Below are 15,984 nucleotides of genomic sequence, written 5' to 3'. Positions count from 1 at the left end.
AGTTATAATCTGTTTCCTCTCATCTTAAGTTTTTGAGATAGATTCTTGCTATTTGGCCCTGACTGGCCTGATAGTCACTGTGTAGCCTACACTGACCTCACATTTATAGAAATTCTCTTTTTAAAAACATTTTTTTGTTGTTGTTTTTAAGATTTCTTTTAACATGTATATTATGTTTTACCTGTATATATGTATGTATACCACACTTGTGTCTGGTTCCTGAAGAGGTCTAAAAAGGTTGTGGGATCCAAACCAGAGTTTACAGGTGGTTGTGGTGCTCAGCTCCGAACCTGGGTCCTCTGGAAGAGTAATAAGTATTCAGAATTTCTGAGTCATCTCTCCAGCCCCCAGATAAGTTGTTCCAGTCTGCCAAGTTCTAGCATTACAGGCATGTTCTACCATGCCTTGCTTACTAAAATACAGTCCCAGAGAACTGACAGCCTGAATGTCTTAAATACCATTCCTTCATAATTAGATTATTTTCATCCTTCAAAGCTTACTCTATGGATTATGCTGTGGTTTTTGTTTTTTATTTATTTTTGAGAGTTTCATGCTACATATTTTGGTCATATCCTTTCCCTCAACTCCTCCCAGATTTAACCCCACTTCCTGCTGTATCATTTTTAAAATTCCAGTGTTTCCTAACCCAAAAATTACAATTTTTCACCAGGAAAGAATGGTGAACTTTTTGAAAGAAAATAGTGTGGTGTGTGTGCAGATGTATGAGGCAAGTGCACACCTGTGGCAGCTAGACGAGAAAGCTGAGGGTTCTTAGAAAGGTGAGGGTTTGTGTAGGCTTGCAGTTTAACTTGACAAGTATCTTCTTACCTCATTAGCATTGTCTCTCTGCTCTTTGAGTCACTGGTGTTTTATAATCCTCTTGGAAGAGATGGGTAGCAAGGAAATAATGTTGGGTTTTCTGTATTTTTGAAGTTTATTATATGTGTAGGGTGGGTACACTTGTCACAGCATGGGTGTAGAGGACAGAGGACATATTTTTGGAGGCTGTTCGGTCTTTCACATTTATGTGGGTTCCAGGGGTCGAATTCATGTTGCCAAGTTTGATTTTGGACAGCCAGAACTAGAGACCCTGTCTCAGAACAGACAGAGACAGACAGACTGCCTGAGGGACCCAGGAAGATGGCTCTGTGGGCAAAAGTGCTTGCCTGTGGCAAGCCTGGCAATGGGATCCTCATAGAGTATTCCTACTACTCTGATAGGAGGCAGAGATAGGACTCCTGCTGGAAGCCGGAGAGCCAAGGATATCGATACACAGCACCCAGAACAAGAAAGATCTTGCCTCAACAAGTGGAAGGCAAAAAAACAAACACATCATGTTCTCCATCATCTTCAGATCTTTTTATACATGTAAACAAATGTACATATGGGCACAAAGTAACATGAAAAACAAGAAAGGGTAAATATTAAGTGAAGGACTAAATGCAAATAATGGATACTTAAGTCACAAAAGAGGATATAAAACTAATTTCCTAGTTTTAACTCTATCATGGGTTGTTTTTGGTTGAAGATAAGCACATATATTTAATAGTGAAAGTGTAAAATCCAATGTGAAATTTCACACCTTCAGATTGGTTATCCTACTGTACAGAAATTCATTGGAATATCTGGTTGTTCCCTGTGTGATTTTTTTTGGGGGGGGGGTTGGTATGCAGGCTCTTTATAATATAAAGTTTTAATAAATTATGAACAACAACAAAAAATAAAACCACCAAGGTAGAAGGTAAGAACTAGTTTCCAAAAGTTATCCTCTTCAGCACATACACTCATTGATGATAATAATAACACCTGTCCAGCTCAGTGTGGTGGCACACACCTTTAAACTCAGGAGGCAGAGGCAGGTGGATCTCTGTAAGTTCAAGGCCGGCCTAGTCTTATGGAGTGAGTTCCTGGACAGCCAAGGCTACACAATGAAAGTCTGTCTCAAAGAACAAAACAAAAAACTGTCTGAAAAATATAAAAATGAGTAGAAATATAGCTCTGTGATAGAGTGCTTGTCTAGCTTAGGCTAGGCCCTGGGTTCCATTCCCACATGCCACTGTGAAGAATAAAAAAGAAGGGAGAAGGAGCAAGAGGAAGACTGCTCTTTAGTTAGAAGTGTTTCCCCCAAGAAAGACTTAGGCTAATTGCCCTGTCTTAGAATTTAGGTATAAGGCGGGCGGTGGTGGTGCACGCCTTTAATCCCAACACTCGGGAGGCAGAGGCAGGTGGATCTCTTTGAGTTCGAGGCTGGGCTGGACCAACAGCCTCCAAAACAATACAGAGAAACCCTGTCTCGTAAAAACCAAAAAAAAAAAAAAAAAAAAAAAAGAATTTAGGTATAGAAGTCCAAATCTTTAAATATTCATTCTTTAAAAAGAAGTGTGTTGAATCTTGTTCAAGATTATCAAAATATGTTTCCATATTGTAGAGATGGCCGTTTTCTTCATTTTTTAATGAATTTCTTTTGATTATTGAAAGGAGTTAAATACTAGTTTTGCATAGTAGAAAGAATAGTATACTTCTTTTAAATTCCTTAGACTGGATTAATTTAACAAAGGGTTTGCTTGTTTGTTTTTTGAGACAGGGTTTCTTTGTGTAGCCCTGGCTATCCAAGAATTCACTCTGTAGACCAGGCTGGCCTCAAATCAGATCTGCCTGCCTCTGCCTTCTGAGTGCTGGGATTAAAGGTCTGCACCATCACCCAGTTACAAATCATGAACTTCACAGCACTTCCTTTTGGTAACATTTATTTGTTTAAACAGAACAGTAAAATAACAGATTTGTTGTCAAGACAATCTCGCTTCTAAGTGTGCATGTTCTTCCTGGAAATTAAGTTTTCCCTCCTTTAACAGGACATCTTACAGGAAAACACGAGAGACATTTCTCCATCTCAGGATGTCCGCTCTATCATAACCTCTCAGCTGATGAATGCAAGGTAACTGTTCTTTATTCAGAGTGTGCTGATTGCTTGCTACTTGACTGGCACTTTGCTAAGCACTAAGGGTACAGCAGTAAAAAGGGGACAAGGTCTTGCTCTTACATGTCAGTAGAGGAAGCTGTGAAAAAATGTTTTTTAAACAGAAGTTAGCTACATAAACAAAAGAATTATGTGATGAGTGTTAGGGAAGAAATTAATAGGGAGATTTGGGAACTTCATCACTAACACGTTCATTTCCTTGGTAACTGACTTCATCTTCTGCTAGGGATAGATCTTTTCTACTCAGGCAGAATTAGAATTTGCATAGTTAGCTGACCCCTGTGTTTTACCTTACGTTTTAACAAATCTGTGAAGTTGTTTTGCTTTTCAACCATTTTCAAATGTTCCTCTTCTGTTCATTTCTGCAGAATACTGTTCCTCTCTGTTCCTATTAGTCACATCTGTTCTTGGCTAGTTCTTAGATTGTTCAAAAATACAGTTCCTGAATAACCTGGGGCACTTGGGATTGATGTGTTTGATACTCAAGCCTAAGGTCCTGTTTTGTGCATGCCTGTGTGGGTTCCCGCTACCAGGGTGGAATCATGCTAATTATGGGGAAGCAAGAATTGCAAATAGTAATTAAATAGAGGTCTCAGGTAGTCTTTGGACAAGTTATCCAAACTAAGTACTTTGACTACACCAAAGTGTTGGTTGCCTTTTTGTTGTTGTTCCTTTGCTCACAAGGCCTGGGTCACAGGTTTATGCTTGTGTGAGCAAGTCTCATTTGGAAAAGAATTCAATTTCCTGTTCTCGTTGCTTCAGGAACTTGTTCATATTTACAAGGTCTCGGGATGGAGTTGGGAAAGTTGTTTCTTCACATGTTTAAATGTTCACCAAGTAAACCTTGAAATGATTACATCATGTATTTTTCATGTTGTTAAAGACCCTGCTCTTTGTTTTCATTCCAAATCTATCTGTAGGAAACAGCTTCTGTGTTGTCTCTTCCTTTTGTCTTCCTTCAGCTGCCTGAGAGCAGCGTGGCTGTGTCAGCACCGATTCAGAAGCTGACCAAACACTTGTACTTCTTTCTCTGAAAATAACTGTGATAGTATTTTATAATGTGCCTCTATTGCTTATCTGATAGTGCTTTGTTTTACATCAACCTTCCTGAAGCATAACTTTGAAGAGCATGACTTGAAGCAATATCTATAAAAGTACCTTAAGCAATTTATTTTAGAAATTTGAGGAAACTTTCAGACCAGGGAAGAAAATCCTAAATAAAGGGAAACATTTCTGCCGTAAATTTTTCGTTTGTGTCCTGTGTGAGGAAATGAGATGACACCATCCTTTTTACTGCTGGACTGTGTGCTTGGAGGAAGGCACTGGGTGGGAATCAGGGCCTTTGTACATGCTAGGCAAGGCTGCCAGTGTTGAGCTACTACCCTGGCCTGATGAAAGCTCTTAAATTTTAAATGGCATGCATATACATGATTGCTCTTGCATTTGCTAGTAAACCTTTTTGTTGTCTTACATTTTTTTTGTGACTGCATGTAACTTTTTATGGATAACAAAGGATTTAGCTGATGAAGATTAAAAAAATAAAAAACTGAGCCAGGTGGTGATGCATGCCTTTAATCCCAGTACTCGAGAGGCAGATCTATGTGAGTACAAGTCCAGCTTGGTCTACAAAGTGAGTCCCAGGACAGCTAAGGATACATATATAAAGAAACCCTGTTGTTGTTGTTGTTGTTTTGCAAGGGGGGGTGTCAAAAACCTGTGATCTAGGAGTTTGCATTCTCATGGGAAACCTGTAAGTTAATAAGTAAATACAAGTTTATGTAATGGTAAACACCATGAGAAACAAAAAGAGAAAGAGAGGAAGTTTTCCAAAGTGGAAGTAACATACTGCTTTTGGTAGAGGAGGTCAAGGAAGCCCTCCCTGAGATTGGCATACAATCTAGAATGTGGATGATGTCAGTAAGTAACAATATGTAAAGACCCAGGAGTGGAGATAGCTAAGAAGATATAGTAAGTGCTGTAAGTAGGTTGTGTGGTTGGAGCATGATAGGAGATGAAGAAGCAGGAATGAGATCATAAGGGCCTGTAGACCTTAGCACAAGGATTATGTTTTTATTCTGATGGCAGTGGAAGCATTTGGAGGGTCCTCTAGCGGAAGAAAGTGTCGTTGAAACAACTGTTGAGCATGCGGAGAATGACTGGGAAAGAAAGCAGTGACGCAGAATAGATGGGTTGGAAGCCTTACTTGTTCTTGCAGGAAGTGGTAGCTTGGACTAGTGTGGTGTTGATAAAATGTCTAAGAAAAGATTGGATTTAGGATGTGTTTTGGAGGGGAGCAAGCTAGTAAGAGAAAGACATGAAGAATTACATCCAAATTTTGAATTGATCAGCTGTTGAGATGGTGCCATTTGTTGGTATTGGAGAGAAGTGGAATGGAGCAGATATGAGAAATACTGGTGGTTCTGCTTTGAGCCTCCTAAGTGATTGAGCCTAATAGGCAGGTAGATGTGAGGTGTCAGTTCCCCAGGGATGAAACTGAAGCCAATGAGAGCTGATGTGATTTCTCTGGGTTCTTTTTTTGTTTGTTTGTTTGTTTGTTTGTTTGTTTTGGTTTTTCGAGACAAGGTTTCTCTGTGTAGCCCTAGCTGTCCTACAACTAGCTCTTGTAGACCAGGCTGCCTCTGCTTCCTGAGTGCTGGGGTTAAAGGCATGGACCACCACTGCCCGGCCATATCTGGGGTCTTGTATTTACAGAGTTCTGTTTGCCTCTGGTCTTGAATTTAGGTTTTCTCCTCTTTCCGTTTCTTCAATCCCCCCATCCTCTTTCCCAGTCCATGAGGCAGGGTCTTGCCTCCTGATGCTGCATAGGCTGCTCTTGAACTCCTCTAAACTGTCTCAACTAGTCTGCTAGCTAGCACTGGGCAAATGTCAGCAAGCCCATCGTGAACCCAGATTTTTCTGATGTCTCTCACTCTTTGTACCTCTTCACAGTTTCCTATCAGCTTAGTGAAAGGAGTTCGGGCCAGAGTCATCTTCGTTACCAAAAGTCTCTACTTCACATTTAGCTGTGATCATTTCTTTTCCTTGATATTTAGTGGCTGATAAAGCACTGTGTGAGCATTGCCTCATCTCTTTCTAATTAATAAGAATATTTTTACTTTCAAAGAATAGTGCAAATACAAGGGATTATCACTTCTTATGCTTTAAGTATATGTAGTCTTAGAAGCAGGTGAATTTATTGACATTGTTGATGGTTGCAGGTGAGAGCACAGAGCCGGGATAAGCAGATAGAAGAAAGGATGCTGTCCCACAGGCAAGATGACAACAACAGGCATGCAACCAGGCACCAGGTATGGGCCTTGTGAAAGCTCTGGCCAGCCAGTTTGAGGTCTGTTTTTTGGATCTCCTTTGCCCCTTTAACTGTCTTTATAGGCAATTCATGCCTCTTGTTTCCCATGGCACATCAAAATCACTGGTCTTGCAGACATCAACTTGAAATCATGTTTGGCTTTCAACTAGTGATTTTTCATAAAGCATACACTTCTCATAAGTGGAAGAATCAAGCTATTTATAATAATAATAGCAGTAGTAATAGTATACAAATATTTGGTTATTTGAAAGGTTACATTACATTTACATTTCCTCACTTTGCATCCTTATTTTAGCCCCTTGTGATTGGCTTTAAGCACTTTTGCTGGCTGCTGGCGTATTTTCAACATCACCATTGGCATTTCCTCCGTATTTGACACCTGTCAGCTGTGCCAGCTTTTACTTCTTTTCTGTGATTTGCGGAAAGCATCCTTGTTCTGTCCTAATCTTCCTCTCTGAACATTCAGGCTGCATAGCTTGCACTTAATTCCTTGCTTCTTCGTAAATGACTTTGATCTTTCTGAGAACTTTATATCATTACCAAGAAGAGATTACATATATATCCTTCAAGGCTTGGAGCAAGTCTTAGCTCTTATAGGAATTCTGAAATCTTCTGCATATAGTAAACCTTTCTCATGTATTCTTCCCCTAAATGTCAGCCTTTGTAAAGTATTAGTCATAGCTGTCATCTAAGTGTCTGTTTCTGCAGTTAGGTTATAGGTGACTAGCAGAGGAGGCAAAGTGGTAAGAAAAGACAGTTGCCTTTGGAGGCAGATATCTGGATCTGAATACTCTGGTTCTCTTGTTAGATGTGTTGTCCTGGGCAGGCCAGCTGGTAAACTTTATTTCTTTGTTAATATGAAGGAGTGAATGATGCCCACCTGTCAGGGTAGTCATCTAAGGAATATATAGTACCTAACCTCAGTGCTTGGCAGGCAGAAACAATCTGTAACTATTCTTATAAATTTTTTTATTCTGTCATAGGTTTTATTTTTGCTGTACTTTTAAAAATATCTTCATTGATGAAACATTAAGTGATGGTACTCAAAATCAGTATTTATGCAGTTAAAATGATTTTTATTTCTCTTTTGATAGAGATTTCTATCTTATTTTAGGTTTTTTTTTGTTGTTGTTGTTGTTGGTTTTTTTGAGACAGGGTTTCTCTTTGTAGCTTTGGAACCTATCCTGGAACTTGGCTCTGTAGACCAGGCTGGTTTCGAACTCACAGAGATGCGCCTGTCTCTGCCTCCCAGGTGCTGGGATTAAAGGCGTGCGCCATCACCACCCTGCCCTTATTTCAGTTTTTAAATGGGAATCTTGCTGTATAGCCCTTAAGGCCTGAAACTGGCTATGTAGACCAGACTGTCCTGGAATTTATAGCAATCATTCTGCTTCATTCATATTAATTAAAATAAATTTGCATTCCTGAAAGGGCGTGAGAACAATGATTGGGTTTGTAAAAGAACCTAACAATTTATAATTATAAAATTAGCATATTATTTATGGTGTGGCTGTACTGTTTCTGGCCATTGTTTTCTTTAGTATTTTTTTTTTTTTAGAACTCAGTATGGTACCCATACCTATAATCCCAGCACTCTAGAGACTAGAAAGAAGGATTGCCAGCCAGGACTATGGAGAGAAGACTCTTTTTCTGTCTTTAAAAAAAAAAAGCAAAAAGTGGGCTGGAGACATGACTCAGCGGTTAAGCAGTTAGGAGCACTGCCTGCTCTTCTGGAGGTCCTGAGTTCGATTCCCAGCAACCACATGATGGCTTACAACCAGCTGTAATGAGATCTGGTGCCCTCTTCTGGCCTGCAGGGATACATGCAGTCAGAACACTGTAACACTGTATACACAATAAATAAATAAATCTTAAGCAAAGAGTCTGACATGGTAGATTGGATTTGTAATCCTAGCACTTGGGAGGGAGAAACAAGAACAGAAGTTCCAGGTTTGAGGCCAGCTTGGGTTACATGAGATCCTAAAGAAGAGGAAAAAAACCTTAAGAGAATTTTTTTTTGATGTTCATAATGAGTTTTCTAACTAGCTTCTCTGTTTTGTTTTTCTTTTAGACACCAACAGAGAGACAGCTACGGTATAAGGAAAAGGTGGCTGAACTCAGGAAGAAAAGGAATTCTGGACTAAGCAAAGAGCAGAAAGAGAAATACATGGTAAGGAGAAAATCAGGTCTGTACTTACCCTGAACTCCCAGCATACCTGAGTCTAAGTTGTACCTTTCAGATATCTAGTTGTTTCCTACAAGAGGATCCAGTGAATTCTAAGGGGCTCTTTTCTGTCACCTAGTACCCTCCCCCAAGTTGGAGCTCTTGCATGGAGACAAAGGGGCTTATACCGGTGAAAGAGTTTTTATTTTTTAAAATTTCATCCTCTAGGCCTGGGAATACATACAGCTCAGTTAGTAGAATCCGTTCACTGTAGTTTTAAGTAATCACATTTAAGGAGGTGTGGCTCTTATCCCAACTGTTCTGAAGATGAGGCAAGAGGCCTACCTGGCTACCAAGTGAGTTCCAGGCCAACCTCAGCAATCTCAAGATCCTGTCCCCAAGTGAAAACTGAGGGACTAGTCATATACCTCAAAGTGGTAGCACGTGCAAAGACCTGGGTACAATCTGCAGTGCTGGAGGAGAGGAGCAAATCTGCCTACTTGAACAAAGACTGATGACATTAGAAATGTCTGTATGTGATAAAGTGTTCAGGGGCTAGAGATAGAGCTGAGCAGCAGAGCACTAATTTTGAATATATTATGCATTTTATAATAAAGAAAAATGAGGAATAGCAAGCAGAAGATTAACCTACCTAAAAATAGCCACAATGAGCTTTTTATGAAGTTTCTAGCTTTTTTGTTGTTTTTTCGAGACTGAGTTTTTTTGTGTAGCTTTGGAGTGTGTCCTGGAATCTCTTTGTAGACCAGGCTGGCCTTGAACTCACAGAGATCCACCTGCTTCTGCCTCCCGAGTGCTGGGATTAAAGGTGTGCCCCACCATTGCCCAGCCTTTTTTTGGGGGGGGTTGTTTGTGTTTTTTAAGGTTTATTTATTTTATATATATGGTGCTCTACCTACATATAGAGACTACATGGAGGAAGAGGGCATCAGATCCCATTACAGATGGCTGTGAGCCACCATGTGGTTACTGGGAATTGAACTCAGGACCCCTGGAAGAGCAGCCATTGCTCTTAACCTCTGAGCCATCTCTCCAGCACTTTTTTTTTTTTTTTTTTTTTTTGACACAGGGTTTCTCTGTGTAGTCCTGGCTGTCCTGGAACTCCGTAGACTAGGCTGACCTAGAACTAAGAGAGATCCACCTACCTAAAGGCATGTGCCACTGCCTCTGAGTTAACTTTCTGTAGTGTAACTATGTAATTTGTCATTTTCATAGTTATGCCAAGGCACTTGGTTGTCCATCTTTTCAGTTAAAGACCTTGAACTAATGTCCGATGTTAAAGTCACCAGACTTTCCTTTATGTTATTCAGATCCATAGGGTGAGGAGGGGCAGCCTCTGACAGACACTGACCTGTTACCAGTTTGCCTGAGCTCAGTTTCCCACACCGAGTGTGTAGGTATTTGTAAATAGCTTCTAGCTCAGCTTGGCATCCATGGGAATGAAATAACCAAGTTCTATAGACAGTATCACCCGTGTTGTTTTTCCTAGGAACACAGACAGACCTATGGAAACACTCGGGAGCCTCTCTTGGAAAACCTGACAAGTGAATATGACTTAGATCTTTTCCGAAGAGCACAAGCCCGGGCTTCTGAGGATTTGGTGAGTATTAAAAACCCCAGGCTGAGGGGAGGACCCTTATGAGAAGCCCTTAGCACTGCCAAGAAAAGTGATTAGCAACTAGTCTGATGGAGTATGGTACTTTACTGCTTAAATATCTTCCTTTCCCCTCGTCTTTAGAGATAGTCTTCCCATTTCCATGTAAAATACATCACCCTCTGCTAATCCCTTTTTCTTAAAAATTTTCTCTGTCTCCCTCAACTGAAAGATCCATTTTGGCTTGAGGTAGTGAGGTTGGTTAAAACTCTGGTTGCCCTTTTTTCTCAGTTGGATAAAATTTGCAATTCGGAGAACCTCAGGACTTGGGTGGCTGCATCACCATTCTTTTGTAGGGTTTCTTCCCATTTCAATAAACTTATCCTGAAAGCATGAAAATAACTGTGAAGAAAAATGGTGAGGTAGACTACAATCAGATATTTTACTGAATTTATTGGTTTTTGACAAGGGTGTCTCATCTTGTTCAAGCAAGTTTGAAACTTTTAGGCTCATGCCATCCTCCCACTGACTATAGGTACACTCCATATCCTTGCAGAAATGCCCCTTTTTGTTTGTTTTTTTTTTTTTAAATATGGTCCTGTTATATACATGTGGCTGGCCTAGAATTCACTAATTCTGGCCACTGTCTCTACTGCTAAGATTGCAGGCATGTTCAACCATGTCCATTACCTAGACAGAATTTTTAACAGTCTTAGGAGCTGTGATTTTACCTGTGATAAAACAATTTAATGTGCTCAAGAAAATACAGATTGTAGTGTTAATTTCATCTCCTCCACTCCTTTTATTATGTCAATTGCAGGAGGCATAGTTTGGTGGCTGCTTTGGGCTGAAATAGTTATTGGTTGCCACTTCCTGCTTTTCTTTTCCATCGTGAAGACAATGCCTAAGGCCAGCCTTTCCCAGTTTTCTCGATTATTACTACAACAAGTAATTGCCTAGTGTCCACTTTGTAATCGTAGCCCTTGTGAGGTAGAGGAAGGAAGACCAGGAGGACACCTGCTGACAAACAGGCCTAACCTGAGTTCAGGCCTGAATTGATCCTCAAGATCCTTGTAAGGAGAGAATTGACTCCCTACAAGCTGTCCTCTGTCATCTACTTGCATTTATATACACACAATATAATTAAAAAATAATTAAAAATTAAAAGCAAACAGAACCAGGAATGGGCTAAGATTGTAGCTCTTTTGGTAGAGTGCTTACCTGGGATCCAAGAAACCCTGGGTTCCATCTCCAACCTCATACAACTCAGTATGATGGTGTATACCTGTAGTTGCTGCATCTAGAAACAAAGGCAGAAGAATCAAGAGCTCAGGGTCATCCTCATTACTGAGTGCATTTGAGACTGAGCTAAAATACAAGAGACTTTTTTTTTCTTCTTAAAGATTCCTGGGTAGTATAGCTGGCAAATTTTCTGTGTGAGCCGACACATGGATTTTCCATGCTCAGGTAACTCTCATTAGTGGCCAGCTCATGGATAGAGGCCAAATCTGGCTGATTATTGTCATAGCTTAGCTGCTGGCCTTGCAGAGGCTTTTAAGAACAAGGATAATAGGGGTTAGAAATCCCTCAGTGGTTAAGAACACTTGATTTTTTTGCAGAGAACCACATTCGGTTCCCAGCACCCACCTGGTGGCACCAATTTCAGGCATCTGATGCTCTTTTCTGACCTCTACAGGCACTAGACATGCATATGGAGCACATATGTGTATGCAAACAACATATCCATACACATTATATAGATAAGAATCTTATTTTGAAATCAAAGATAAGGAATCCTAATCCTTATTTGTTGTTTTGGTTTCTTCTTGGCAATAGGAGAAGTTAAGGCTTCAAGGCCAAATAACAGAGGGAAGCAACATGATTAAAACAATTGCTTTTGGTCGCTATGAGTTGGATACTTGGTACCATTCTCCCTATCCTGAAGAATATGCACGACTGGGACGTCTCTACATGTGTGAATTCTGTTTAAAATACATGAAGAGCCAAACAATACTCCGCAGACATATGGTATGTTCTCTTGAGTTCCACTGTTGTGATCATGGTCATGAGGGTGATGTTACTTGATTTCCCAATTATGGCCTAGATATGACATAAGTGTACAAGAGATGACATCTCCCAAGTGCCCATAGCATAGCAATGGAGTGGAGACCAAAGGAATTGAAAGTTACATTTCAGGGTGTTCCTCTGCCAGGACGAGTGCTGCTTGGCACCTTAACTACATCCTGTTCACATTTTTTTCTTTTTCCTGTCTTTCGTTTCTTCTCAGAATATGAATTACCTCTCCCTATGGTTTGTGCTTGTTCCAAACTCCCAACAAGATATGTATGTTTCATTAGATAAGACAGGACAGTGTGGCTCATATTTTAGGTGGTGGGTGTCTATGAAATGTGTGTTGAATGAATGCATGTGTAAGGGAAATCCACTTAGATGGATGATGAAAGTAACAAAATTGATTGGTAGTGTGTATTTCTGAACATTCTTTGTATTAAGATAGAATGTACACACTTTGGTCTAGTGAATTATGAATATAAAAGCAAGACTTCAGAAATGTAAGTTTGTTTCCATTGTATCAGGTGTAATACTTGTGGCCACTGAAATGGCCTCTTTGGCTAGGCTAATGTTTTTTTTTTGGTTTTTTTTTTGTTTGTTTGTTTGTTTTTGTTTTTAGAGACAGGGTTTCTCTGTGGCTTTTGGAGGCTGTCCTGGAACTCGCTTGGTAGTCCAGGCTGGTCTCGAACTCACAGAGATCCTCCTGCCTCTGCCTCCCGAGTGCTGGGATTAAAGGCATACGCCACCAACACTCGGCGGCTAATGTTTTAAACAAATAGCTATTTCCTTGGTTTGGCTATCATGGAAAGAACTAGCAGGAATAAGTGTAGCAGGCTTTCTTGAACTGCCAGTCCCCAAATTGTGACAGGAGACTTAGTTATGAAAGCTTGGCCTTAGCTTAGGCTTATCTCGTCAGCTCTTATAACTTATTTTAACCTGTTTCTCTTCATCTCCATTTGCCTCAGGGCTTTTTAGCTTTCACTCTGTATGTGCTACTTTCCTGCTTCCTTCGTGTCTGGTTGACTGGTAGCTGGCTGGCTGGCCCCCAGTGTCTCCCCTCTTTCTCCCTTGTTCTCTCCCCAGCCTAGGTTCCTCCTCCTCCTTGTTCTCTCTGCCCACCAGCCCTGCCTATCCCTCTGCTGCCTAGCTATTGGCCTTTTAGCTTTTCATTAGGCCAATCACGTGCCTTAGGCAGGCAAGATAAAACAAATGAAACACATCTTTACATAGTTAAATAAGAAATATTCTATTCCTGAACAAATAAGGGGAAGAGATAGGAACATAGATGGAGCTTTGAAACAATTCCAGAAGTAAGTTTTTTAGTTACCTGCAAAAGTTAGAACATGATACAATGCCTTAAACACACACACATGCACACATTCTAGCACCTCTGCTAGGGAGGGAACACGGCCTCATACTTACTGGGTGGTACATACTGTACCACCGAGCTACATTCCCAAATGGGGAACATAATTCTTAGAGGGTGTGTATATGATTGTTTGTTTCTGATAGGGTCTTTAGCTCAGGCTAGTCTCAAACTTGTATCTGTTTTCCTTTCTCTGTCTCTTGAGTACTGACACTACCAGTGTGGACCAACCACTATGTCCAGTACAACTTTATTCTTGAGTTGTAAAAAGGTGTAGTACATTGTTTAATAAGAATTTTTCTGTATGTGTGAACGTGTGTGTGTGTGTTTATTTTTAGTGTGCACATGAAGATAAAAGAACAACTTGTGGGAGTCAGTTCTCTCTTGCTATGTAAGTTCCCAGAATTGATTTTGAGTCATCAGGCGTGGCAGCAAACACCTGTACCTGCTTGGAACTTTTCACTGGCAATGTATGAGAACTTGGCTTGCTGCCTAAGATGCTGGGTACTAGCCTCAGCACCATTGATCGAACATTTTGAGAATAAGAAAAGGGGGTTACAGCCGAGCAGTGGTGGCACACGCCTTAATCCCAGCACTCGGGAGGCAGAGGCAGGGGATCTCTGTGAGTTCAAGACCAACCTGGTCTACCAGAGCTAGTTCCAGGACAGCCTCCAAAGCCTCAGAGAAACCCTGTCTCGTGTCTCAGAAAAAAAACAAAAACAAAAAGGAAAGAAAAGAGGGTTACTTTGGAACTAAGTGCCTTCCAGCTTCCTGCTGCTTAGCCAGGCCTCCTCCCTCTTAAAATAAGCCATCAAAGGGCTTTCTCTTTGTAACATATGGCAGGAGGTGGGCAGATAGTGAGTGGCTCCTGATCTTCAGCATTGTGGATCTATTTTGCAGTCTGGAAACAGATGATGAAGGTAGGATGGTAATGGGAAGTGACTGGTAAAGGTGAGCGTAACTTACTTAGCAACACTAAGCTGCCAATATAAGCTGCTTAAGAATTTCCTGTTGGCATGGGACATTTTATTGTAAGCAAGGCTATTCTTATCTATCTGTCTTTTACGTTGTAGGTGATTTAATATCTTGGCCTGAGATAATGCCAAAAATAATCCAGAGAACTTGATCCAAACATCCATAGAATTGCCATAGATACATTACGGCAGCTTAAGAAGGCTTTTAACTTTTCTGAAAACAATCAATTTCATTGTCCTCAAGTGTGTTCAACTGTCCATTAACTCAGTTAACCAATTCTGCTTGTTTGTTTGTTTTTGTTTTTTCGAGACAGGGTTTCCCTGTGTAGCTTTGGAGGCTGTCCTGGAACTAGCTCTGTAGACCAGGCTGGTCTTGAACTCGGAGAGATCCACCTGCCTCTGCCTCCCAAGTGCTATGATTAAAGGCCAGTTAACCAATTTTAGCCTGCAGTTCCTTTTCCCTCTTAAGGAACAGGGTTGTAGGAAAATCTGGTTGCTTCATGTGAACTCCATTCTCTTGTAGGCCAAGTGTGTGTGGAAACACCCCCCTGGTGATGAGATATACCGCAAAGGCTCCATCTCTGTGTTTGAAGTAGATGGCAAGAAAAACAAGGTAAAAAGTGAACTTGAGAGAAAGAGATGCTAGTGTCAAGTATTGATGGGGTTCCAAAGGATTATTTTGTTGTCACAAAAGGTGTGTAGGACTAGGGATTAGTTCTGTTTCAGGATAGTGCTGGCGTGGTAATTCTTTTAGTCTTTGCTTTGGGTGTTTTCTGAACTCTTCTGGTCATTGGCCCCTATGCAAACTCTTTCTTTGCTTCTAGATCTACTGCCAAAACCTGTGCCTTTTGGCGAAGCTTTTTCTGGACCATAAGACATTATACTATGACGTGGAGCCTTTCCTATTCTACGTTATGACTGAAGCGGACAATACTGGCTGTCATCTGATTGGATATTTTTCTAAGGTCAGCAGGATATGGTCATTGAAGCTTAAAAACCACAGCAGCATTATGGGTATTGGTGTTAGAGGACTCAGATCTCTGATGGGGAAGCAGATGATGGTGATAGGCTTCCTGTAAGCAAAAGTAGAAAGGCAGGCACATGTATTACAGATAGCTTCATGAAAATATTCTGTTCCGGCTCTTCCTCTGTTACCCAGGCAGGCCTGGAATTATTATGCAGCCTAAGCTGGCATTAAACCCAGGGCAGTCTTCTGCCTCAACCTCCAAAGGGCTGGGATTACAGACATGAGCTGGGACACCTGGCTGATACTGTCATTAGAAGATTCTAGTTTATTTGTTTCTGTGTTTGTGGATTGGAGCTATTAATTACTGGCCTGGACCCTCCCTGTGAATTTAAAACATCTTGTAGTCGAGCCAACTCTTCTGGCTTTGCCTTCCTCTTTGTTATTAGGTTAAAACCAGAAACGTACTCTAGTTGCTTGTTCTCCAACTGGGTTCATTATAGCATGGCTAGTCCCTTTCATGGTAATA

General features: G+C 40.7%; 1 protein-coding gene across 2 annotated transcripts in view; it reads left to right on the top strand.

Annotated features, from left to right (window-relative positions):
• The window catches only part of Kat7 (lysine acetyltransferase 7), a 37,824-nt gene that overhangs the window by 13,534 nt on the left and 8,306 nt on the right, over nt 1-15,984 (top strand). The window contains exons 5-11 of one of the 2 annotated variants that reach the window (XM_040749540.1): nt 2,853-2,935; nt 6,196-6,285; nt 8,377-8,475; nt 9,977-10,087; nt 11,918-12,109; nt 15,015-15,104; nt 15,316-15,456. In XM_040749540.1, coding sequence (XP_040605474.1) covers nt 2,853-2,935; nt 6,196-6,285; nt 8,377-8,475; nt 9,977-10,087; nt 11,918-12,109; nt 15,015-15,104; nt 15,316-15,456 — 806 coding nt within the window. The remainder of the gene's footprint in view (nt 1-2,852; nt 2,936-6,195; nt 6,286-8,376; nt 8,476-9,976; nt 10,088-11,917; nt 12,110-15,014; nt 15,105-15,315; nt 15,457-15,984) is intronic. The other variant, XM_040749542.1, reaches the window with a different exon arrangement.

This window comes from Mesocricetus auratus, unplaced genomic scaffold (assembly GCF_017639785.1).
Source record: "Mesocricetus auratus isolate SY011 unplaced genomic scaffold, BCM_Maur_2.0 Super-Scaffold_100007, whole genome shotgun sequence".
Taxonomy (NCBI): domain Eukaryota; kingdom Metazoa; phylum Chordata; class Mammalia; order Rodentia; family Cricetidae; genus Mesocricetus; species Mesocricetus auratus.
Note: the sequence above shows the minus strand (reverse complement) of the source record. Positions and strands in the feature narration are given on the sequence as shown.